The sequence below is a fragment of the Haemorhous mexicanus genome, chromosome 6 (assembly GCF_027477595.1).
Source record: "Haemorhous mexicanus isolate bHaeMex1 chromosome 6, bHaeMex1.pri, whole genome shotgun sequence".
NCBI lineage: Eukaryota > Metazoa > Chordata > Aves > Passeriformes > Fringillidae > Haemorhous > Haemorhous mexicanus.
Window position 1 is genome coordinate 43,038,480 of NC_082346.1, and position 25,931 is coordinate 43,064,410.

Sequence of the window (25,931 nt, forward strand, 5' to 3'; positions counted from 1 at the left end):
GCACACAGCTCTAGTCTCGCTCGCTGGCTGCACCAGCCCGAGACTCTCCCGTGCCCACCCAAACCCGCACACGAGGCGTCTGCAGACAGGCGCGCAGGAGCCCGGCGGCGGGCGGGGATACGGCAGTGCGCGGGCACCGGGCAGCGGGCACCGGGCAGGTGCGGCCGGTCCCTCTCCCTGAGCCCCCCGTGCCGCCGCTCTCGTGGCCTCGCTCCTCACACCGCCCCAGCCCCGCCGTGCGCTCGGCGGGGCGGGCGGAAGCGGCGGGAGCCGGGGCCGCCGGCAGGAGGCGCCGCGCGGCCGCGGGAGAGGCGGGGCCGGGCCGGGCCGGACGGTGCCGGCACCGCTCCCGCCCGGTCACGGCCCGGTGCGGGGCCCGGAGCCGACCCGCAGCAACGAGCAGAGGGATGGAGCACCTCTGCTGTGAGAAATGGCAGCGAGAGCTGCGGCTGCTCAGCCAGGAGGGAGGGGGACCTCAGAGCACCCTTCCCCTACCTAAAGGTCTCTGGGTAAGCTGGAGAGGGACATTTTACCAGGACTTGTAGTGATAGGACAAGGAGCAATAGTTTTAAACTGAAAGAGGATTTGGATTGTATATAAGAACATGTTAAAATTATGGGAGTGAGGCATTGGAACAGTTTGTTCAGGGAAGTGATGAATGCCCCATCCCGGGAAGTCTTCATGGCCAAGTTGGACAGGGCTCTGAGCAATCCGGTCTAGTGGAAGGAGTCCCTGCTCGTGGCAGGGGGTTGGAACCAGATGACCTTTAAAGATCCCATTCAATTCAAACCTTTCTGTTATTCTGTGGTTCATGGTGCCATCCTATATTTCCATCAGATGGTTCTTGTTAAACTTGTGAGCCCACCTGGCAACTTTCACCTGCAGGCCTCTTGGCTTCTGAGGTACCTGAGGTAGCTTAACAACCAGGACCACCAGCAGGAATTTCCAGGGTGCCAGCAAGCCTCCTCCAGGACATGCCCATCTTCTGTTTTATGAGATCCATATTCAGATCATAACTCTTGTGCTCCTTCTCACACTCACTAGTAGCTCAGGCCAGGCCTCTCCCCAAAGTGATGTGACACCATATTTTTCCTGAATCCCAGGTAGGTGAACCGCATTACTTTTCCTTTGTTTAGATGCTTGTAACAGCTCTCCGGTGCCCTTCACATATTACCCCAGTTCCCTCTGCAAAGTCACCCTTTCCTCTTCACTCCTAAGGAAAGGTAGGTACCACTTTGCCCAAAATCACCAGGCCTGAGCCCGTGGGGGATAAACTGGCTGGGAGTCCAGCCACAGTAGTTTGGTGTGAGTGCTCTACACTGCATGCCTGACTATTTTCTTCTTGCTGGATCCCTGACAAGTGTCAGGCCCCATGGGCAGTGAGAACTCTGTTTCCCCAGAAGTGTCTTGCCAGCTCCTCTCCCCTCTCTCCTGCAGTCAGCTCATCCCAAAGAAGTTGAGCAGGCCATCATGCTCCCAAAGCTTTATTGTGGCCCTCTTCCTTTTCTCCTCATCCTCTCCTGACCCACTGCCCCCATCCCCTTGTAGGCAAGGTATGTGTGCAGTGCTGGGGATGGGGCATCCAGCCCCTCTCTCCCTTGGCTTGCAGCAGAGGATGCTTGGGGGTCATTACTTTGCAGTTTTTATAGTATTCTCACATTGTCTGCAAAAAATTGCCTCCTCTGCCCTTCTTGTCAGCAGCTGAGCGCAACTCCCTAACTCTGTGGTAAGTGGTATTAACTAACCTTTACCAGTGACCTGTCTCTCTTGTTTCATTTTGAGCCACGGGCAACAGGTATTCATTTGTCTTTGTCCTTATTGGTTCTTCTACTCAACTTGCTGGAAAACAAGCCCCAGAAATCCCCAGCCTTGATATTTACCAAGAGTCATGGAAACTGCTTTGATTACCATGGGTGCCACACTCTGCTGAGTGCTCCTGGCACCAGCACGGCCCATGGCTGGGCGCAGGACTGGAGCCAGGGAGAACTGTGCTGCCAGGATGCTCACAGAGAAATGAGAAAAACCAACTGCTGCTTCCCTGAGCCTGGAAGCATCACCTGACTCCCCAGAGCTTTGCACACTTTTTGCTTATTTGTGATCACTGGTTGCTGGCAACTGAAGTGGGGGAGGGCAGGAGGTGGGCACAAGCAAAGGGAATAGGTCCATGTGCATCCTGTGCTCACATGGAGGCATCATGCTCCTGCTGGGCTCAGGAAACTGCTCTGTGGGCAGAGCTTGGTGGATCACTTGTCCCTGGTTAGGGGTATGAGTATTCCCACACCATGCAGCTGGTGGGGTGGCCAGGGTCATCTCCCAGGTGGGTGATGGAGGCAGGCAGGGCAGCTGCTGTGAGAGGTATAGCCAGCCCCATGGGCAGGGAGCTCGCTGTCAGCAGCTCTGTCATCAACACTTTCCATATGAGGAAAAGATCCTTCCCTGCAGCCAGCAGGTCTTGCTGATCAGGGACACCAGGAAGGACTGGCACCCATGACAGAATGGCTGGAGTTTGCCTCTTCTCTGCATCTGAATCCTTGGGAGCACCTGTCAGCTCAGGCTGACTCCTCCACTGCAGCTGAGTTCTAATTCCAGGCACAGCCAGTGCCTGTGATGCTTCCCCAAGGCTCAGCACCCGTGACAGCCTCAGTGGCTCTGACTGAATGCAGCTGGGTCTCCTGCCCAGCACAGATATTTCAGCTCCTCACCACATGCTTGGGTAGAAGGTGGTGAAGGAGCTGGTGCTGAGGCTTGCAGGGAGACACAGAGCAGCTCACAAAGGCCAGAACCAGGCTTTGCAGCCCATGCATCATCTGTGGCTGAGTTTAGGCTGAAGATGCAGTGTGTGGTTGTGGGATGAAAGAGCTTACTGATGTTGAGCCTTTGGTTTTATCTGTCAGGGTCAGCAAGAAGTTATTCCCAATTAGCTAAAGTGATGGGTCAATTTGGTGGTGAAATACCCTGCTCTAGATGCTTTGCTGTGGAGTTAAAGTGGGTTTTCTTTGGTTTGTTTTTTTTAAAGTGGAGTAACCAATTCAAGTAGGCTTCAGCCCAGGGGCATATTTGGTAGAGCAGGCAGTAGTATGACTGCCTGGCCTGAAAATTTGTTTGTGAGCAAAGCCTACCCAGGGGGCAGGGAGTGAGCCCAGTTGTACTAAGATGGCTTTAATGCTGATTAAGAACATCTCCCAAGGGGTTTATTGAACTTCAGTCACTTCCAAGAAGAAAGGAAGGACTTTCCTCTCTCCAGTCCTGTGTCCTGCTGTGCTTGCGCAGAGGGTAAGTGAGGTGCCATGGGGATTGGAGAAAGGTTAGGCCCTGAGGAGAAGGAAAAGCTTTTGCTGCTCAAGGCAGGAGATAGGTCACTGTGGGTAAGACTGATAGCTCTGCATCCCTGTGTAGTTCAAGGGATTCTGCTAGACAAAAAGGCCCTGTGTTAGCAAGGTGTTGGACTTTTCCAGCCCTGGCTCCCAGCATTGCAACCTGGAATTCCTAGGAAATACCAGCATGAAGCTACTTCCAGAAGCCCACATGGGTTTCAGCAAAAGTAGTTTGGGTCTGCTTGACAAAAGGGTTTCACAGCAGCCTGTCACGTCTCAGATGAAGCTTCAGGAACAGGATCGTTTGCCAGTAACCACCACCTTGTGCTGATGTTATCTAGTTTCTGCAGAATGAACTTGCTGAGTTGTCATCTGTGACACCGTCAGGGGAAGTCCTGACTTCTGACACTGCAGTTCCTGCCTCTGCTTTGCCATGGCCCCAATTCCAGCAGCATCATCTGGGCTAGTTGGATTTGCTGGATAGCTGCTGGACACCTGCTTGTGCCAAAATGTCATGGGGTTGTCAGAAAGAACTGGGCAGCAAGGATACGCTGCAGGCCTGTGGGCTCCCAAATCCAATGGAGACACTAGCAGGCTAACATGTAGCTTCTGGCTGAGGATAAAATGGCTACTGACAGCTCATCTGTGCAAGGTGGTGCTGAACACTTGGTGACCAGACAAACAGCAAGAGGGGGTTTGCACTAGAGCTAATGCGTGGGTATTGGCAAGTGCCTCTCAGTACGTGGGCTACTGACTTCTGTGACAGAGGCAAACTCCGTGGGTGCCAAGCAGAGGCTGCATTTTGCAGGTGTTTGCCAAGTGAGGCATCCCTTTTCTTCTGTGCAGACCTTCCCTGGAGGCAGTGACCTGTTTCATTCTCTAGCTCCAGACAGCAGGTAATGGATGAGTGGCTAAAGTAGTCAGGTGCTGGTGCATGCTGGCACTGCTGTATGACCGGGCAGCACGATGGCACCCCATGCAGCCAGTGTCACAGGCTGGCAAAGCCAGACTCACTGGTCCAAACAAACGCCCTCAGCTGCAGGTGCAAGGTGTTCTCCGTGTCTGCAAAGTGGATGTAGGCACCTGTTCCGCTGTCTGTTGAAAACCTGCAAGTTGCTGGATCATGTGCACAAGTTTTATGAGCAATGCAAGCAGCCAGTGAAGCCTGCGTGACATAGAGCCTCATTCAGGCAGGGCTTTGGAGCATTTCTTCATCTGACAGCAACCATCTGCTGTGACTGCAAGGTCCCACACTGCTTTGGCAGCTGAGTTTGCATGCTGAGGTAGCAGCAGCTCTGCATTTCTCCCAGCCATGCTCTGGAGTGTGCCTAAGTGCCAGCTGGTACCTGGGTAGTTTAGATGTGAGTGTCAAAGGGTTCAAGGCTGTGCTTCAAATTCAAGACAGAGCTACCTGATGGGTCCCTCTCGCTGTGCAGCAGTGGGGAAAGGAGGAAGGCTGCATGAGGAATGGGATGAAGAAGAGTACATCCATGCTTTATAACTGTAATGCCATGGTAGATGGGGGGAAGTTTCCCTGGGCTACTGTGTGTGCTTCAGTCTTTCCTGCTATGAAATCAGTAGACATCCAAAGAAGGGTGCTGACCTAAATGAGGGCTGCAGGAAAATTTCCCTATGCAGGGACTAAAAGTCCCACTAGTTTAGAGTGGAAACTAGTGAAATGCCGCGTGATAGAGATGTGCAGAGCAATTCCTGGCTTAGAGATAAATCTGTTCCTCTGCTCACCCCCTCACAAGATGTTCAAAGAAATGGAAAGACAACTCATTTCACACTGGTAAACTGACACACTTCTCACAGAGCCAGCAAACTGGTTTGTGCAGGTGAACAAGATGCCCTGCTGGCCAACAGTTTCAGATGGCTCACAAAGGATCAAGTATTGAGATGAAAAACAAGGATACCCAAAACTGAAGTAAAAAACTTTGGCTTAAATAATATAAAAGGTGGCATGATTCTTGGACATCTACTTTGGGGTTCAGGTAAAGAATGGTGGCAAGGAGTTTCTATTTTCCTGTCCCTTCTTTGAAACCAATTTTGGCATTATTCATGACACTAGGAGGACCAAGTTTTCAAATCAAGGCTTTGCACCATCACTGCTGGCATTGCTTAGGGTATAGCACATCTCCCTTGTCCCTCCTCCAAAGCACCATTAGGGATGAGGTGCCATGGGGGGCTGCAGGTCACCTGTGTCTGGGCACTGGTGTTGGCAGCCCCATACAAAGCTGTAGGAAAAGTAGCCATATCCCTGGAGGCTGATTACAGAGCACCTTTCTTGCCAGGGTTCCAAAATGCAAAGGTGGAAAGCACAGGATTGGCGATGATCTGAAACTGCTCCCTCTCTCTTCATCTGCTGCTCCAAGCCCCCAGGGGAAACTTGTGTGACTTTACAAGCCCTCTGAAATAGTCAGCACTAAGCAAGTCCTCCTTTGTTGTCTGGGTGTTTGACATGGGCCTCCTTCCTTGTGTTTCTCTCAAAAAGTCATTGAAGAGCCCTGGCTGGGGGCTCTGGGACATGGACCAGGTTTAGGTCAGGGGCTCAGCCGCTGCCTCCCTCAGCAACCTTCTCTGGGACTCTGGGTTGTCTCCCAGAGAGCTGGCAGCGGGCAAGAGCTGTGTGTGCCAGGGTGTGACACCACGTGCCAGTGCACTGCCCAGGCCAATGGGGCTTATACCCATTTGTGTATTTTGTACAAAATGCCAGTCTGGTTCTGCCATACAGCACAGGCACCAAGTGTACCTCCTGCACAGCTCCTCTGTGCCCTCCTGCACAGGCACTCTGCCCCACACTGCCTGTCCTGCCCCACGCTGCCTCCGACAATGTGCTGGGCTCCAGCACCGCTTGTACAAGAACCACACGTGCCTGGGCACAGGCTCACTGCATGTGAGCCTGTCAGCGCAGCTGCTTGTGCTGCACACCTCCTCCAATCATGCTGCGTGAGCTGAAGGATTTGGGAAGCTCTTGTTCCTACCAAATGGGGTGGAGAGAAGGGAAAACCGGTGCACACACCCCCTTAATCCAAAAGTGAAGCAGATCCCATTGGGGTGAAAGTACAGTACTAGCATGAGTGTTGTTCACAGCCATCTCCTGCTGAGGTGGGTGTCTCAGAGTCTGTCTGCAAGAACATGCCCTAAATAAGCTGTACTCAATCCTTGGGAGTCTTGAACATCTTTTGTTTTGGTGATGAGTGGTGTTGAAGGACACTTTCCTCTGAACGGAGTCATGAAGCAGCAATGTAATACACTCAAGAGTCATATATTAATTTAAGAAACACCATCCACTCCATGCCATGGATCATGGCTTCAGCCAAAGCCTTGTGAACATCAAATCCTCCATCCTGGGAGCACAATATTTGCTGCTTGGTTGCTGCAGTTGGATTCACTGCAGCAGTAGCAGAGTCCCAAGGCTGAGTCCTGTGGCTGAACAGCCACATGTGCCTCTCCTGCTTGTGTATCACCTGGAAATGCACACACTGGGAAGCACAAAGGAAGCTGGGGCCATGGCCCCTTGCCATCACCAGTAAGTCTACCCCTGGGTGGATCAGCCCTTCTGGTTAAACGGGTCACTGCCCTTCCTCTTTGGGCCTTCCCCGTCATCACCAAACGAGACTGCCACCGAGATGAGTCAAACCGTCAGACACCATCTGCACCCTGCACAGAGCACATCCATGCCTTGGATAGCTCACCTGGAGGGCTCAGCCCAGGCAGCGGAAGCAAAGAAGCCCTGGCTGACTGGGGGGGCGTCTGGTAGCTGAACCTTTTCAGTGTCCCAAGTGCAGCTGGGTGATCTGGTTCGTTTCTGACTGATCCCAGAAGGTAGACAAGGCCTGTGAAGACAGCAGTGAGAGGAAGTTTGGCCTTGAATGGATGTACTCTACCAGGGTTTGAGATCTGCTGACCTGGAGACTCTTGTAAGTGTACATCTGAGTACTTGCTTATGAGCTACTAAGTCCTTGCCAGGAGCAGATTAGATGTTGCTCAACTAAGTGCACAACCAGTTGATCTGTACAGGACAGGAGAAGGAGAACGTGGTTCATCCCTTCAAAATAGCCTGGGGTGAACTCTAATAATTGGTGTCTTGAGACTGAAACTCCCCGATGTGCAGGAGGTCTGACCCTGCCAACCTCCTGTCAACCCTTCAGCTCTAGTCAAGCTTGCTCTTCCTCTCCAGTGAGATCAGATGGACCCATGTACCTGGAGCTTGGTGTCCATATCTGGGAAGCTAGCACATTTGGCATTTTCTTTCTACAGTTTCCTTCTTTTAAAATATGGACCAAAAAAAAAAAATTGCATTACTAATGACATTCAAAAATCGCCACATAAAAGTGGCAAAGCCAAATACCAAAGACCTAGAAATTGCCAGAAATGGGTTTGCCTGGGCAGCCTAGCTTCAGCTGTCTTGTGCATATGCTCACTTCCTGCATTTTGCCCTGGATTGCCACCTCTTCAGCACCCAGGCTGGACCTTAGCTGGAGGGAGCAATAAGCTGGACAGCTAGGCTGCCTTCTTTCTTAGCAGGGGTGGGAAACTCCTATCAATTGGTGAAACAAGAGACTGCAGAAAGAAAGGTGGTTCTCCTGGGTAGACAGCTGATGCCTCCCTGGAGAGCTTGGTCTGTGTCTACCCCTGCCTTGAAGTTACTCTGTGAGTTGGTAAGCCACATGAGCGAGAGCTTTCACAGGAGCAGCCGTGTCTTCCTCATTTCCCAAGCTGCTTTACAGAAGTGCTAAAGATTTGCAGATGCAGTCACAGACATAGGATCTGGGGTTTGACTAAACTAAGTGCTGCATAGTGCCAAAACCATAAAAAAATTTAGATCCTAGTTGGTTCAAAATGTGTATCCAAAATTAATGAGTACTTATGACCTAAATCTCCTTTGTCTCTTATTTTGCACCTGTTAAATAGGTATAACTCCATCCCTTCATCCTCAGCTCTGGACCTGAAAAGGTGCCTGAGAAAACAGCTTCGTTAATAACCCTGAAGCACTCACTCAGTGCTGAAGTGCCAAGAGTTAGAAAGAGTCCATGAAGAAATGGAAAAGCAGGATGATGGAGCTCGCTGACTTCAGGACAAGATGAAGGTAACATGGCCATCCCAGGGAATAAATCCTAGTGGATCATGCAGCTACAGAGCACAGCATGTTACGCAGCATGAGGGCATAAATGCAGTGTGCTTTAGGGATTTAATTGTGGGATTTCCATAATTTTGAGTGCTTGACTTACAGCCCTTGTCATTTATCGGACATTCCGGGTGTAAAGTACCTGTTTTCCTGTACTTTGGCTCGTTGCACCCAGTAAGGACTGAAAGTGCTGGTGTTTGCTCTGTGCCAAGTGGGACGAATTTGGTGGGACGATGCTCCTAGCACAACCTCACTCTCATGCTCAGCTCAGTCAAGATGAAATAGCCCTGGTGACAGAGACTGGGGAATCTGCACAGGTTGCAGACAGGACAACAGGTGCTGGCAGAGCAGGACTTGGCAGAAGTATCTGGTAGAGAGCAGGGACTTTGTTCAAAACAGCCATTCTCAGCACTGATTTCTGCAAAAGTCTTCAAACTCATGTAAGTAATTATAAACAAGTCATTGCAATTGTCCAAATATTGTAAGAAAGTATTTGCATAAAATGCTACATGTGAAGCAGAAACAACCTCAGTGGTTTACAGGAGGCTGACGTTGATAACTGCTCTAGGCTGGATTTTTAAATAGCACTATGCACTGAATGGCCTTGCAAACGAGATGAGTGAGGTGGATGGGCTGAGATGCTGTTTTGAATGTTGCTGTCATAAGCCTGCTGCAGGCAAGAGCTCTGGAGCAGCAGGTTTACAAGGAAACTCCAGCACTCACCTGTGCTGAGGAAGCTGGTTGCACAGGTAGGACATAGGGAAAGAGCCTTTGAAGCAAAGCTGGTTGAAAAATACCCCATGTGCTGGCTTGGTTTTGAGGAACCCATCCTAGCAGCACACTTTTTTCTCCCCCCTTGCATTTCTTTTGAGAGAGGTTTCTTCCCAGCCACTTCATATAAAGGGGCTTGAATAACTTTCCTGAGTTGTCCATTCCAAGGTCTTCCTAACCTCATCTTGCTTTTCCTGCTGCAGTTGGAGCCTGTTGCTTCCTTACCCTGCTTTGGCTACACAGAAACCAGCTGACCACCCTTTCTATTACAACATATGAAGGACTGTTCCTTCCTCACCATCCACTTCCCACCCCCAAGACTTCTCTTTTCTTACCTAAATGGGCACAGCTTCTTCACTCCTTTCTCTTAGGGCAATATTTTTGTGTGTTTATCCTTTGTATTTTTTTCCAGACTACTCCACTTCTTGGCCTGGGACTCTGAAAGGGTCCTGCACAGGCAGCACAAGGCAGTCATCTCCTCCGCCCTGCCCAGAACCCCAAGTCAATACCTGACCCCTTTGTTGCTGGCAAAGCTTCAGTTTTCAGTGCTCTGCAACCCCTGGATTTTTGCCTCCTGTTTTGCTGCCCTATGGGTTATTCCCCGGATCTTCTACCTACAGCTCGCTTCACTTTACATTTGCATTTGTTCTTGCTGACCTGCGTCTTGCTGCTTTCAAACCGTTTCTATGCAGTCAAGATCACACTGAGCCCAGGCTCCTGCAGCCACTCTGTCCTGGGAGAACAAGATTTCCTTCAGCTTTAGCTGCTGTAATTTACAAGGGAGGAGTACAAGGTTAGTCCTGCCCTTCCCCTAAAAACCTCTGGAACCATCCTTTCTCCATCAAGCTGCTGGCATGGCAGTAGCCTAACATTGGTGAGTTTTTCCAGTGCCACTGACAGTGATTTCACAGCTCCTGTGATTAAGATCAAAGAAAACTAAATGATTCCGGAGAGAAAGTCAGGGAATGTTTTTCACAGTGTAAATTTGGTCACCTAAGTCATGCACAGAGATTAGGAGACTGATTTCTGAAGCTCTCCCTCATTGAGCGGGGGGGAGCCTGGGCAGGGGCAGCAGGAAATCAGCTCCCCATGCTGTGCCTGCAGCAGATGCCCAGGTCAGTTCCCACAAAGCTGTGAGCAAATGCTGGTGGAGCCATACTGGTGGTTTCTGCTGCTCTGGGTTGGGGGATCACATCTCTGACCAGAGAAATGGCAGGGGACTCTCTCTGTCTATGAGGAGAAAATATGGGTCCAGCCCAGCCCAGAGAAGCATTGTGAAGGCTCTGCCCATCTTCCCACCAGGAGACAATTGTCTCACTTACAGATGCTCATAAGTGGCAGAAATTCATTAATATCATGGCCAATTCAAGAGAAAAGAGTGTGTTTGGACAAGGCAAGGAAAGGGATGCTCTCTTATTCCTGCTCAGAAATACCAAGTGTACAGACCCTCTCCCATGCTGTTGCTCTCTCCTGAGGTATCTTCATCAGCTGTCAATAAAAGCCCAGATCTGGGCAAATCAAGGTGCACTCAAAACCTTCCTCCTCCTCAAAGAACAGCCTTTGCCATAGCCACATTCTGGACAGTTTTGCACTAACTGTCCAGCTCCTGCCAGGACACTCAACTTCCCTCTCTACCTTCTGCCAACACCCCCACCAGCTTCCCAACTGCCTCCCAGACAATGGCCCTGCTAGGTACAAAAGGAAGGAGTTCAGCTAATTTGTCAAATAATGGAACAAGGATATTTTTCTCTGAGGAAAGAGCTCCCTCCATCCAGCAGCCTGCAGAGCAGGACAGGCCAGGCAGTCTCTGAGACCCGCTCACCAGCAGAGGAGTGTGGTTTCCTCGGGAGAGTGGGAATCCAGCAGTGTGCCTCCTGGAAAGGAAGTGCCGCACAGGGTTGCAGAGTTCAGAGGAAGTGTAGCAATGCAGCGAGCTAATAGATCCTTCAAGGGTTGTGCTGCTAGCCAGTGCCTTGGGAGGCCTGAACTCAACACCTCTCACCTCACTGATCCCTTTGGCTACCCCATTTCTGGAGACAGCTACACCAGAAGAGCCCTGCGTGCTACAGGGGGGCTGCACTTCCAGGAAATTGGGTCCCTCAGTGTGGGTCATGCCAAGCAAACCCTTGCAGCCCTGTTAAAGAGTGGTGGATCCTAGCATTTCCATACAGCACACCAGGAGGAAAAATACACTCAGTGCTGTGAAATGTTCAGATAAAAGGGCTAAGAGTAGAACACCAGTGCCACAGGATGTTTCTAAAAAGGGAAATGGGTCAAATGGAGTAGTTTCGCTATTGGAGCTAAATCAGGAGATTTCCCTGAGCCACCCAGCCTGCCGCCAGCCCCACTCAGTTTTTGGTTTTGGCCATGTTTGCTCCTGTGTTGGCTCCATGAGTGGCAAGGATGGGAAGAAATGCTAGCAGTGCCCATGCAAGTCTGCACTGTCTTCAAAGCACATGCTTCTTTGCAAGTGTGTTTTCTGTACTGCAATACAGAAATTATTTCCAATACTCTTTCCCAAGTGATGACTGCTCTCTAGAGCCCTTACCTATGTCCTCCTGAGACTTGCTAGCTGTTCCTGACTGAGGCAGGAGAAACTCAACCAAAAGACCCACAAACAACAAAAACTAGTAAGCTGGGAACTGGGAATTGCTGTTTTCCACAGGAGTAGGTTACTGTAGATGGGTTCATGCCTGCTTCTAGGTCTGCTCCTTATTGCACATGCAAGAACTTAGCAGCTCTGAAGTCGTGTGCTTCTGTCTATGGATGGAGAGCCTGCTGACATGTGGCCCTGGCTCACCCTGCTGGATCTGGTGACATGAGCAGATCAGAAAGCGAATGGTCCCTGCTTTTGCACTTCCTATTCCTGCACTGTCACCTCCAGAGCCACTAGCATGGAGTACTCTGAGGGTACCCCTGAAGCACTGCTGTCCTAGGGGCTGATTGCACATCTTTAGTCTTCTGGGGCTCATACTAAGGGTAGAAGTAGTCCCAGAGAGCACAGACTGGGGAACAGAGAAGGGGATCCAAAGCAGCTTCTCCTTGCTGCTGTCTGCATGGGCTGATCCATAGATTCTTACATTTCCAGCACTTTGCTAGGGCTGCTATTCCCTTATGGCCAGTGGTGACATACTAATGAATGTTTTCAAGTGCTAAGTAGCTTTGCTTTATAGAAAATACTAGCCCTACCCAACCCAGTCCAAATATTCTATGATCCTGAGCGTTTCTTCTTAAATGGGACCGGTGCTACCTCGTGCCCACGTGAAGCACCTGCACAAGAAGTGTTGATGTGGCAGCTGCTGAGGGTGCCCGTCCCCTCCCCAGGACCCGCGTCAGTGCTGCTGGGGGTGGCAGGAGGGGGTGGGTGGCTTGTGGGGAGATGTGTGGCTGCTTGGGAATTTCCTCAGCTGTGCTGGGGTGACTGAGGTTGCCTGGGGCTGGACTGACCTCCTGCCTGCATAGGGTTAGCATGGGACACAGTAGCCCTGGAATTTCTGGGGCTCCCAGTGTCACCTCCTCCGCACAGCCCTCCTTTGAGGGTCCAAGTTTCACAGCCAGAGCTGGGGCTTTTCTTCCTTTCCATCTCTGCTGTTTGTCTCAGAGAAAACCCATCGCGTTGTTTTTCAACTGCCTGGAGGTGTTTTTCGGGGGTTTTTCAGGCTATTTTGAAGCTCGTTTTTCCCAGATGTGCTTTTTTCTTCTTCTTCTTCTTCTTTTTTTTTAATTGGTTTTAAAATTTTTTTTCTTCTGTAACTTTACTTCTTTGCCTTAAAGTTTCCGGCCACGTGACTTTCAGCTTACATCCCTGAGGTTCTGAGAAACCACAGGAGGCTGAGACCTAAAGGGAAGGTGCAGAGGCTCTGAGAGGAGCGAAAGTGTCGGAGTGCTGGGCAGGAGGACAGAGAGCTTCTGGAACGGGTGAGAGTAGGAAGCCAAGGGCCAAATCAGAGGTAACAGAGGAGGACAGAGGAGAGGCAGAGAAGAAAGACAGAAAGCAGACACACCAACAGCACAAAGGAAGCTGAAGAGACCCTGGGAGCCAGAAACACCAGCTATGCCCCACAGCTCTGACAGCAGTGATTCCAGCAGCTTCAGCCAGTCTCCCCCTCCCAGCAAGCAGGTAAAGCAGGGGCCCTTCCCCAGCTCTCCCCAGCTATTTCAGGGTGGGCCACAGGTGGACAGGAAGTAGGGTGGCACCTGCTATCTGTGTTTTCACAGTGCAATATGGCAGAGCTTTCTAAGAATGGCTGTGGGGAGAGAGATGCAGGGCTCAGCCAAGGGCCCTGGCAGAAGCTCCAGCCACTGAGCTGGGTATGGGCAGAGAGAGATAACCTGGTTCCTTGGGGTTATAGCAGGTGCAGCTGGGGTCCCAGGACCCCCTGGCATGGTAGATCCTGTGATACATGCCAGGCAGGCAGGAAGCTTTGGTGTGATTTGGTGCTCTGGTGAGGAGCCTGTGCAGGCACCTCCTGGCTGTGGACCAAGGCAGCTCAGGGGCAACCTGCCTGCTTCCTGCTTCTGTGGACAGCACTCGGGACCCAAAAAAGCCTTGCTACTTTGGATCTGCTTTCTTTACTGTTCAGTCTCAGCAGTTTTTCATGTCAGTGATGCTTCACAGAGGGATTTTTTTTTGTTGCATGGCATACCTTAATGGTAGGTTTTTAGCTGGCAGATACAGACACAAGTCTGAGTTATTCTCACTGCCTTTTCTGGCTAAACTTTATTTTATCTGTCATTTGCCATTTCTCTAGGGCTGGCAACAAGAGCAAGTGCCTGAGACTTTGCTCAGAAATCTTGGGGTTCATCAAAGCAGATGATTTTTGACTTTGAAACAAGGATGGCAATGCATCCTGGCTTGCATCCTAGTAAAGACAGGGATAAAGCACAAAGTTTTCTAAAGGATAGGGACAGGAGTTGATGCAGGATATGGGAGGTGCTATATCTGAGACATTTTCAGGGTATTGAAGGCAAGGATAAAACAGTTAAGTTCAAAGAAAAATATCTTGGGTTTGGGGGAGGGGGGAGAGGATGTGGACAGATAAATGGGCTGAGAAGATAACTTTTGTGGCTGAGTTTTGTAGTCTTGTGGAGAAGTGGTGGTGTGAATGTTAAAGAGTCCACAAGAGGGGCAGTGCAATATGAAAACAGAAGATGAAAGTCTGTGTGACAGTTTCAACTGTCAGAAGGCAGCAGAAGGACAAGATCTCAGCAGAGAATGGCTAGTGCATGAAGCTCATGACCTGAAGCCTGGAGACCTCTGTTCTCCCCTGCCTAAGGGGCTTGGGAGTGTTGCAGTCAGCACTGCAGGCGTTGCTAACAGGAGACTCCAGAAAAGAGCAAGGACAGAGATAAGAGAGGTGGAGCAGATAAGATCTGTGTTAGAAACAAAAGTTCTGAGTCTGTCTAGTTAAACAAAGCAGGGACCATATCGTGCTGTGAGGGTCTGCAACAAATAAAGCCTGAGACAGAAGGGTGATGGAGAAGAGAGGGACCAACAGGGGTGAAAAGAGGAAAACACAGGCTGAATATCTGGAAAAATGGTATATCCATTAAGCTGGAATGTCTGCAGTGCCATTGCCCTGCAGAGAGACAGGAAAGGAAATGGTTTTCTGTAGAATTCAAATTGTCTTTTTTCCAGAGGGAGATCCTTACTCTGGTCCATCAAACTATATCCCAGGCCAGTGTTGGTGAAGAAAGAGTGGTCATTTCCCAGCTGTGCTGGGATCCCCAAGGATGTCAGATGTGCCCCTCCTGGCAACAGGAGTACTAAAGGCATCACACATCCCCTGGACCACAGCTTTATACTGGTGTGCAGGGTGTGTCCTGTGCTTCAATGATGTTATCTGCTCTGTCCCTTTCCCAATTACTGCCCTGCAGGAGGAGGGTGAGGGAGAGAATTACCCAGTCATTTCCATGCCTTGTTTCCCTAGGACTCTTCTGATGACATGAGGAAAGTCCAAAGGAGGGAGAAGAATCGCATCGCTGCCCAGAAGAGCCGCCTGAGGCAGACCCAGAAAGCAGACACACTGCACTTGGTGAGCACTTCCACCCTTTCTCCTCCCTGGTGCTGAGGACTCATAGGAGACACCTGTGCTTTTCCCCTGGGACTCAGAGCAGAGATGCTCAGTGGAGGCAGGACAGGAGAAGTGAGGCCAGGGCAGGCTATAGGAGTTAGTGCTTGCTGTGAGAGCACACAGCCCAGGATGACTGCCACTGAAGCATTTAGTTTTGCAGCTAGTTTTGAATCCATCTTTATCTCTCAGTCTTTCATTAGTGATTTCCTTTCCCAGCCTCTTCTGACTGAGCTCTTTGAAAGCGTAGTCTCACCTGGCTTGGCTCTCCCCAGGTTTGAGATTCATGCCACCACTTATGCAGAGATGCAACAGTGTACAAAGATACTTTTCTGTGCCACTGTGGGCATCCCCAACAGCTCTTCCCAGTGTGAAGAATTAGATATCTGCCTTTCAGGAGGGATGGTCACATCTGGCTGTGTGTGTTTGGGCAGGTGTATGGGGTCAGTGTTGGAGTATAAGGGCTGGGATGCTCTGCGTTTTGCATGTTGATAAATGTGTCCCGTGCATTTTGGGCCACTCATGGGAAGGGTGAAGAACATGCAGCTTGCAGGGGCAGAAACCATCTTTATCCCTGTGCTGGGCTTGGCTGTCTTTCGAAAAGTGGTAGCTGAGCTTATGTTCGAAAAAACATCCTTTGATTTAGCAGTCTCCATATTCCCATTATTGGAAATAATGAGAATCCAGTTCTGAACCTTCCTCCTTACATAGTGCCCTTAGTCCATGGTTGGAGCTAGGTTTAAGGGAGAGATTTCACTCTTTTCTCAGTAGCTGATGAGCTTTCTCGAGCTGACATGGTTCTAGGCTGATTGCATTACATTAGCCAGCAGCAATGGCTCTGGACAGCTGTATGTGAGAGAGGTGAAAAAATACCCTTTCTTTGGGGTCAGTGCTCTCTCTACAGTAATCCTAGAGGTAGGTATTGGCTCTGAGCTTTCCCCAGGAAAATCCTGCCTAGCTGTGCACCAAGCAGGATTGGGCTGCTTTTCTTAGAGCGCTTGCTTATGAGATTACTGTTGCTCAGCTACCGTTGATAGCACAGTCCTTGCCTTCCCATTGGGATGGGGCAGTGGGGCTAAGCCCATTTTAGATCCCAACAGGAAGATGAAAATATTTAGGGAGGCAAGTAGATGATGGATGGTAAATTTCTGCTAGGTTTTTTTCAGTTCCAGTGGACAGTGACCCCTCGCTGCTCCTGGGTTCATTTCTTGAGCACTCTTTGCCTTTGGTCATTTCTGCATCAGGGACTTTGTTTCTATGATGTGGTTCTTCACAGAAAAGCATGGTTCCTTTTGAGCTATGGTGGTATGAAAGGAGCCACCAGCTCCATCTGCCCCAGGGTTTTCTAGCTTGTGTTTAGAGGGGAATGAGTCATAGGAAAGCTGGGACTCCTGGCCCCTGGGTGATTCCCATCAGTTCCTGAGTTCAACAACAGTCATGATTTCCAATCCATTTGGTCCTGCCTGAGAGATGCTGTTTGCTGTGTGAGCTCCTGCTGTGGGAGCAGCTGTAATTGCTGGGTGCATTTCAACCTTGGAATCAGCATGGCAGCGGAGGGGCAAGCAGAAGGTTTGCTTTGCCAAGGTGGGGGAGGAGCTTTCCAGAGCCTCCAAATGCTGGGTCTTGCTTTAGCACACTCCGCTGAGTTTCCAATCCTCTGGTCCTGCCCAGGCTGCTGGCTTCATGATCAATTGATGCCTGCAATGCTTCAGCCTGGAGCTGGCTGCACTTCAGCAGAAGCAGAGGTATCAAAGGCTTTGATGGTCTCAGTATTGTTGAGACAAGGCTGAGCATCATTATTAACCCCTTCGTTGTTATTCTCATTCATACCAGTATTAATTCAGTTCTTCTGAGGCCTTAGTTTCTCTTTTCTTCTGAGTCAAGCGTCTCTCCTTCCTCCCCATCGTGCCGCTGCTTTCCTCGGCTGCTAGCAGGAAGCAGTGAGTCTCTTCTTTCCAGGGCCATGACAGGTTTCCTGTGGCAGGTGGTTTTCTGGTTAAAGACGGCGGTTATTCAACGTGCTCTCCCCCGGGGGCTGGGCTGCCCGGGAAGCGCCCGCCCGGAGATGTGTGTGTGCATGAGAGGGAGCGAGAAAGCCTGGGCGGGAGCAAGCCACAGTCAGTTCTCGTAAGCTGGGCCCGGGGAGCGTGGCTGGGGCTGCCGGCGTCGCACCCACACCCGGCCTGGCCAGCTGGGGGAGGAGGGTTTGCCCAGGCGTGGCTCTGTGATGAATTTACCAGAAATATATCGTTCTGGAAATTCTGTGGGGCAGAGCGGTGAAAGACCACAACCCTCATGTCCCTAGCTCATCCCTGTGGGTCCCATGCTGAGGAAGCCCCTGTGGTTTTGTCTCCTCAGGAGAGTGAAGACTTAGAGAGACAGAATGCTGCCCTGCGCCGGGAAATCAAGCAGCTGACAGAGGAAATGAAGCACTTCACCTCGATGCTGAGCTCCCATGAACCCTTCTGCTCCATCCTGACATCCCCTCCACCGCCTCCAGAAGTGCTTTATGCCACACACTCTTTTCATCAGCCCCACATTAGCTCCCCACGCTTCCAGCACTGAGCCAGCCAGGAGGACAGCAGCCTGCCAGCTCCACTGATGGCAAGAAGTAACTTTGTGGGGCTTGCTTTCCCATCCAAGGGAAGGAATTGGACAGATGGACATTCCTTCTTAAAGTATGTATTCTGAGTGACTTGCCTAAGACTTGCTCCCTGTGCAGAAATGTCAGAGCCACTGTGAGGCATCTTTGGACAGTTTCCAGCTTGGATTCTGGGAGGAAGAGGCAGTCACAAAAGAGCACCATCCCCCTTCTCTGGTCCTTGTTTGGGGAGACTCACAGGAGTGTGCAGCACTGGCAGCCTCCATAAGAGCAGCTGGCTGTGGCACGCAGCCAGACCTCCAGGAAGAGGAAAAGGAGCAGAGGTGGAGGGAAAGGTTGGGGGCCACAGAGTGTCAGGGCAAAACTGGTTTATTTTTGTAAAATAAAGATTGAAAATGCTTAACTCTTTGTTTCCAAAATAGGATCTGAGTCACTCCTAAGGCCTGGTGTGATACAGTGAAGACACAGGCAGCAGGATGGGAAAACTTGGGGCCCAGAAAGCAGCCCTGCATGCACAGGAGTCTAATCCAGGGCCAGCAATCAGAGCCCCACTTTTAGAAGGGGGGCCCATGCACGTAGGCTGGGCAGGCTGAGCAGCAATGGTTTGTGGGCTGATCAGGTCCCTGGGGAGGATGGGTCGCTCTTTGCTGTAGGGCTTAACCTGGCTAAAGAGTGTGACATGCCATGTAGTATCACAGGTCTCTTCCCTGCTGACCCTCTCAGCTCCCTGCTACTGGTGGCTATGCCTCCACATGCTCCCTTGGATGAGTGGAGGTGCACTGCCATGTTGTGTCAGCTCCCAGGTCTTGGTGGGCTGGTGGAGCCTTCAGTTTGGCCAGCAGTGCAGCTAGGAGGAAGCATCATGGCATGGAGGGAGCTGGTGGTGTTTTTCTGGAGTGCACAGGAGAAGCAGGACCTAGCAGGACTCTTGCTCCAAGGTACCCTGCTAAGGGATGTAGCTGCAGCCTACATTCTTTCCCCTTGCTCATCAGTCACAGCTCCAGAAAAGGCTGCTGCACTATCTCATGCATTGAAACAGATGAAACCTGAAAGGTCACAGAGGAGTAGTTTAGTACTCCTGAGTCTGATTTATTGGAAACACAAGCCAGTCCAAAGAGGCAGTCTCTGCACCTTACCCCACACCAGCCAGCATCCCACTTATCAGCCCCACTCTGTGCAAGAGGCCGAAGCCCCACTTCCAGTGGTTCTGTTGCTAACAGTGGCTCAGGACTGCTGCCAACTTCAAAGAGCATCAGCTGCAATCTTTCAGCATAAAGTACCACAAGCAGTGCTGCTGAGAAAGGCTTTTAAATGAGGGAAATTGACCAAATTTGTAGCTATCCTTCTTGCAGGCACAGAGAAGCAGCCTTTTTCCAGATAGGTTTTAGCCCATCATCAGAGCCCTCAAGAGCGATTTGGTAAAGTCTGCAATGTGCCGTGCTGTGCACATTTTCTCTCTCTGGTTTGCACTAGCAAGAAGATAACCAAATACTGTCTTGTCTCAGCAAGCTGTCCTCAGCATAGGTGCAGGTAGCACTGTGATTTCTTCTGACACATGGTCTGCTCAGAGGTTTGTGAGCTTCCTACCTCCAGTTTCTGTGCCAGCATGGGAGGCACCGTGGTCAGAGATGCCTGGTGCCAGCACAATGGCCTGGGTGCCACCACCTACAAAAGCAGTGCTGAGGCAATGGGGGATTGCACTGGCACTCCCTGTCTGTGTAGCTCTGGGATGAGGGATGAGCACATTTAGGGAAGGACCTAGGGAATGATGGTGGTTATTCCAGCCATGTAGCTGTGTTTCTGCATGTATGACATGCAGAATTCATCTACAGGACTAATTTCATTGTGTCTTACACCACCCCTCTCTACTAGATCTCACACCAGTAGGGTTCACTCTAACCATCAGTTCAACAAACAGCGGCTGATTCCTTGCACAGGCTATGCTTTGAGCCAGTCAGGCTACATAGGCTTTTCCCAAGGTGCTTTTCTCTGCAATTTGTCCCTTTAAGCCTGAGAGAGACAACTGACTCCAGCTCTAGATGAGCTTGTCTTTACAGGCTCTGCTTCTCCTCCTTGAGCTTCTGGGGGATTTTCTCCCAGATTTTTCGCTTTCACTTTTGCTGTTCCTTAGGATTCTCATGCTCCCATGCTTCCTGGTTTACGGTCAGAGAAAAAAAGCTACTGCTACCTTGATTGGGGTTTGCCGTGAAGGGCACTGCAGGCTCATGCTCTTCACTGGAGGATGCAAGAGAGTCCCACCAAAGCTTGCAGAGTTGCATACATGAGAGATCTACATCCTTGCTGTGACCTTTGTATTTTCTCCTGGCTATAAAATGCTAGGCTTTGTTTTAGCTGCAGGTGGAAAAGGTCCTACTGTGATGTGTATGTGACCTATGCCCACACAGACACAGAGCCAATATTTCTGCTGCAAAGCTGCTGAAGTCTAGATCCTTCAGGCTGGGTGGGGCTCTGAGTAATGCCTGCAGAATTGCTAGACCCAGTCACTGGTAAAGTCTCAGACATATTACTGCAACTCAGAACGAAAATAAGCAGCCAGTGGTGAGACTGGGAGATGGGTTTGCAACAACATCCTCTCCAAAAACTAAATATTCTTGGCATCATCAGTCAATGTGTCCTCCCTCTGCATGGCTGACTGTGAGCTGGAAGGCCTCCTACCTGTGTTGTGCTCAGCCATTCTGGCCAAACCAAGCCATTCTGGTGTTTGCTGGTCCTAGGAGACACATCTTCCAATCTGACCTGGCTTTGCCCCGGTCTTGCCCACAAAAACCTGATCACAGAACATGATCTGCATGGTTCAAGCCGGTTTTGACCTCTGCTTTCTTCTGTAATTGTGAGTTATCTGGGAGGCAGTCTCCCTTAGTTATAAAGAATGGTCCTCTTGGGAGAATGTCCTTATCTGCCAAGCAGCAAGGACAACATACCCTTTCTGCCCTTTTAAACAGTGTAGTGAAAAAATATACTTTCCTAAAGCTATTTCCAGAGCTGCACAAACTGCTTGTTCCAGCTGTGTGAGGAGATTCCTTCACTTCAGTACTGGTGCTGTCTCTTGCTTCTCCTTCCCGGGCTCCCGGCCTCTCCTCAAGGCTCCTCACACTTTTCGTTTCCTTCATCTGCTTTTCATTTCTGAGTAGAGACCTGCCTGTCCTCTGGTGTGGCCCTTGCTGCTGTCCGCAAATGAACTGCTAATGTGCCTAAACGAGGAGCAAGGTGCAGGGAGGTGGCCAGGGCAATCACTGCCGATTGCTTTCGATTGTCTGCTCCTCCCAGAGACGCAATTCCTGTAATTTTAATTTCCTTGGCACCTGGCATTTCTCAAGTGTTGTGTGCGTTATCTGGCCATGCCCAGCCTTCAGGAGCACTGAGTTGCTGGCTGTTCCAAGGGAAGGGGATGCTTCTGGGCACACAACTGGATAAACCGGGTGATGTCCGGGCCTGTGGAAGCCTGTCCCTGCCCCAGCAGAATGTCAGCGCCTTTCTGCTGTGCTACAGAGCTGCTCGCTGAAAACCTCTCTCAAAGCAGTACATAAATGAGGGCTCACAGGAGGCTGCGAGACTCTTTTCCAGCCGGGGAAGGCCAGACAGGAGAGAGACAGCTCAGCCCGACAAGCGCAGCCTGCCGAACACTGCGGGTGTGCTGGCCTCTGCTGGGCGAAGCTGAGCGCTCCCAGCCCGCACTGGCGCTCCTCTCGGCAGAGCCGCTTCGGCAAGGCACCGACTAAGTAGCTCCGTTGCCCATTTCGCTGTGGCTCCGAAGTATTTGTGCACTTGTTTCACAAATCCCGTCTCAGAATTCACTTCTGTTAGAGCTGCCAGCCTGTATCAGCAAGAGGATAACCTCCTGCATGCTGAAGCAAAGCAGCAGCCCACATAAGGGACCCTCTCTCTGCTTCCTACAATGATCATAGTGTACAAAGCAGCACTAGTCATACAAAAATGCTCCCTGGATGCTAATACTTCAGCACACAGAGATCAAAGAAGATCAGGAATCACTGCTGAGAGACAAAGTATTTTTATAAATCACAAGATGTCAGTAAGAGAAAAACCAAGGCACGTCATGAAATGGCAAGAGTTTCTCTGAGTGAATAACCTTGTGCTCACTTTGTCTGTGTTCTGCTGGTTTTACCTCCTTGATCTGGAGGAGATTTGAGCAGTGAGGCAGAGTTATATGTATCCATGAAGTTTTTTCAGGTTACTCAAAAACCCTACCCAACTAAATGTTAGGGAGCATATATTCATTGCTTGCCAGGGCAGGGTTAAAATCAGTGTGTTAAAGTTAGAACATGAGACTATAATTTTTCAGCAGACATCAGCTCCTGAGAGTTCTCCTGTCTCAGAAACATTCACGCAGTGATAACACACCTTCCCCCCACCTCTTGTACCACTTCTGTGCTTTTTGCTAAGACACAATCAGCTTTTCTCCCCTCACAACAGCAGTGATTTGGTGCCATTGACCTCAGAACTTTTCCCAGGTTTGGCTTTTTTGCTGCAGTGTGAGTGGGAGGAAGAGGAGGGACATGCCTGAGTTCAGCAGTGAGGTTATTACGCACATTTCCAGCACTCTTTTGTTATTAATTAATGTCAGCTGCAAGCAATAGAAGATTAAAATCTTTTTCTCACGTCATTTCTCATGCCATGAACTAGTATGACCCACTGAGATGGAGACTGAAGGATGCTGAGTAAGAAGGGCTTATATACTTCGAGCTTTGACATTTGGGGTTAATCTGTGACCCTGATCTGGTCTGGGTGTGGAAATCTAGACTATGGCTGAGTTTTGAGGCTAACTCGATCTTTTTTCACTTTTATTTTGAGGTGAACAAAGAGAGTCGTATCTCATGTGCATGCCTAGTGCACAGCAGAGGAGTGAGGTGTGTTTACCCTAATAACAGAGCTTATGCACAGCTTTCCTCACAGCTGTCTGTATCTCCACAGCTTTTCACAAGCAAAGGTTGAGAGCTGGGCTTAGATACTCAAGCAGCACAGCAGGCTAACCACAGCTACACAGTTTTAAGATTAGAGCCAGTTCTCATCCGGCCTGATCAGAGGATGGGGCAGAGCAAGTTGGTATGTTTGCAGAAGGCCATGCAGAGGTAGCACAAGTACCCTGTGCCTGGGGGGTGTGCACTAACCAGAAAAAGGCACCTTTGAGGTGCCTTGGGCCCAAGTGCTCTTCCATCCTGTGCATTCCTTCTGCATCTTTTTCTTGCTGCAAGGAGACAGCTGTGAATATTAGCACTTCAGCCATGCCCTCCCATCTACTCTTCAGAGTTCACTTACATGATTCACTCACACAAACATCACATCTCAACTGGACAGGGTTAAATTAAAGCCAATGCTCTGTTAAATCCAGGCTTTGAACAGGGAGATTGGATTTGCAAAGAAGTGATGAATTCAAGCTGCTCTTGGGCAAGCCCTTGAAGCCCAGGCTGGAAGGTGTCAAACTGGAAAAAAATCCTGCCCCTGGCAGGGCCACACAAATCACTATAACTCTTTGTGGCCCTGTAAAATAGACACAGATGATGTATGCATCCTCACCAAAGCTCCTAGTTACTGAGAGCTACACATGAAATGTACTGAAGGGGAGCAAAACATTATTTCCCTCCCCTGAGCTGTATTTTTGAAAGGCCTACAGCTTTGGGCAGTACAGGTTTGGAGATCAAAGTTAGCCCCCGCACAACTTTGTTTTTTTGAGGCCTGCAGTCTTCTTCAGATGAGATTTTAGACTGTGCAACTAAGCCATTGTGTTTTGTGTAGAGGAAGGTAATTTTTGCAAAATTTTGAGTGCTGCAGAGGTTGCCTGCTGCACTGTTATGAATGGAGGTGTCCATCACTGTTCATGTACCCAGATTTTCACAGTGAAAATGTAACAGGACAGATTCTTAAGAGTTTAGGGTATCAAAATAACTGTGTATCTAAACTACAGTAATAAACTAATCCATTGCCTTTATAAACCGTATTCTGGGTGGCTCTTGGGATGCAGAAAGCTCTGGGGGCCAGCAGAGGGCTTGCTGGGTTCCCTGCTCCATCGAGGAACACCGCTGGCTTTGTCCAGAGCAGCAGCCCTGCCAGCCCATGCTTCCCCGTGTGTCTCCAGCTCAGCACTGCATCCAGGTGTGACCCCAAAACGAGTGGCTCTGCCAGCTATTCGAGTCTTGTCATTTGGTCTTATGATACAAGTACCTAACCTCCAAAGAACTTCACTAAAGCAACTTAGGTGCTGAACCCAAAAGAAAACTCTCTCTCCACTAACAAAGATCTTGTAATCTTTCCTGCAATGTCTACTGTGAAAAGTTGTGTGTGATATCTGCTGACAGTTCTTCTAGACCTAAATGGTACCAGTCAAAATGTGATAGGGCTACCTAAGAGGTAAGCTAGTTAGGCTTTGTAAGTGCAATGATGAAATTTCGAGGCACAAATAACAAGGCTGACAGTTTGAAAGCAAGGGACATCCTGTTATCCTTTTAGGTTAGATACTTCCATTTAAAGGGAACCTAAAGAACTGCATAGATGTGAGATCTGGCAGATCCTTGAGTACTTTTTTTTCCTTAGCAGTTTTTTTTTCTTTTGTTTACCTACTGCTTGGATCTCTGAACCAATGTGGAGGGAAAAGACACCAAGGAATTATACTTTCCAGAATAATTTTCTACAATTCCTTTGCACACCCTCCAAGCCAATTTTCCTCACCCATTCATACCACCTTGCTTGTCATTGAGGCCTGTTGCCATCTGGGTTATCATTGCTGTCACCTTCCCTAGCATTTATATTTATTGGGTGGACTTTGAGAATAGCAAGCTTGTTGCAAGGCTTTACATAACATAAAGGAACTGTATGTACTAATTGGTCATAAAGGCAGCATATATTCCAAGACTGTCAGTGTTGGATTTCTTGAGATCAGTAGGGAAGAAGATTACAGAAGTTAGGTTCTACCTGATGGCCTGTACTTAATTTGGGTCCTGCTTCTTCTGATTTAGTGCATTCCAATCTTCACAGATACTTCTGGCTCTAGGATCCTATAAGCTTTCTAGCACTTCTGTTAATCTCCATGTAAAGGAGATTTCCCTCTAGCTTTCAAATCCACTTCAAGGGGTTGTCCTGAAATATAAATAATTTTTCATGGCTAAGAAATTTTTATATAAATATGCTGTGATGAGGGAAATCCAAAAGCAGCTGCTCTGTTGCTTCAAGAAGGGAAAGAGGCATGTGAGTAGAAACAGATGCAGCAATAGAGGAGGAAATGCAAAGCACAGGGGTTTTATTTTAGTATTTTATAATTAGAAATTGGCAAATTATATAAAGGGGTGATTGAGTACTTCACAGAGTTAGTAACAAAACAGCCCTAAAATCCAAGGACAGGAGTTCAAGGAAGCGTGGGCCTATAGGTATGAAAAACCCTTGTCTGACTCGGCTTTGAAGAGCCAGTGTTGCTTCTCTGCCTGGCTCTGCCTGGCTCATGTTCTGTTGACAGGCTGCAGTCACCAGCAGCTGAGTACTGCTTTCATGCATCTGATTTCAGCTGTTATTTTCAGGAGAATCTCTGTTTTAGTCATTCTTGACTTACCATTTGACTTTTCTGACAGGACTAAGACAGGGGAGCAAATGGCTCCTTGCTTGGCAGGCTCTGACTTCCTACAGACCTCATGTTGATGCTGAGTAAACCCAAGGATTTTTGAGAGAAATTTAGGAGCTGAAGGTGGGACAAAAACAAAACTCAGAATGACAGACTGTTTTTGACCCCAGTTTGGAGTAGAGCTGGCAGGAGGCAAAGGACCCAACATGTGTCTCAGTCCTCATATATCTCCCATATAGCTGATAATTGTCTATTGCATGTGTGCTCTTTTTAAAGTAATATATTAAGAAATTGAACTATTCTCTGCATCTCCCTGGTGCCTGACAGTACCTCCTCAATTCCTAATTTGTTTTCTTTATACTTTTTCTGCTTGTTCTTTTTCTAAAAACCACATTCAGTCACTGATATCTTTGCTGCCCAGAGACCTTATGACAGCAGTCTGCCATACAGTACCCAA

General features: G+C 49.5%; 1 protein-coding gene across 2 annotated transcripts; it reads left to right on the top strand.

Moving 5' to 3' along the window:
- The first annotated feature begins 356 nt into the window (after positions 1 to 356).
- BATF (basic leucine zipper ATF-like transcription factor) lies at positions 357 to 18,292 on the top strand. 2 transcript variants are annotated; one of them, XM_059850011.1, is made up of 5 exons: positions 357 to 7,237; positions 8,232 to 8,406; positions 12,991 to 13,336; positions 15,147 to 15,251; positions 17,646 to 18,292. In XM_059850011.1, the coding sequence occupies exons 3-5, from the start codon at positions 13,271 to 13,273 to the stop codon at positions 17,850 to 17,852; spliced, it is 378 nt and encodes a 125-aa protein (XP_059705994.1). In that variant the 5' UTR covers positions 357 to 7,237; positions 8,232 to 8,406; positions 12,991 to 13,270; the 3' UTR covers positions 17,853 to 18,292. The 2 variants fall into 2 exon arrangements, with proteins under 2 accessions (XP_059705994.1, XP_059705995.1); XM_059850012.1 differs by lacking the exon at positions 357 to 7,237 and having other exon boundaries at positions 7,294 to 8,406.
- Positions 18,293 to 25,931: the final 7,639 nt, after the last annotated feature.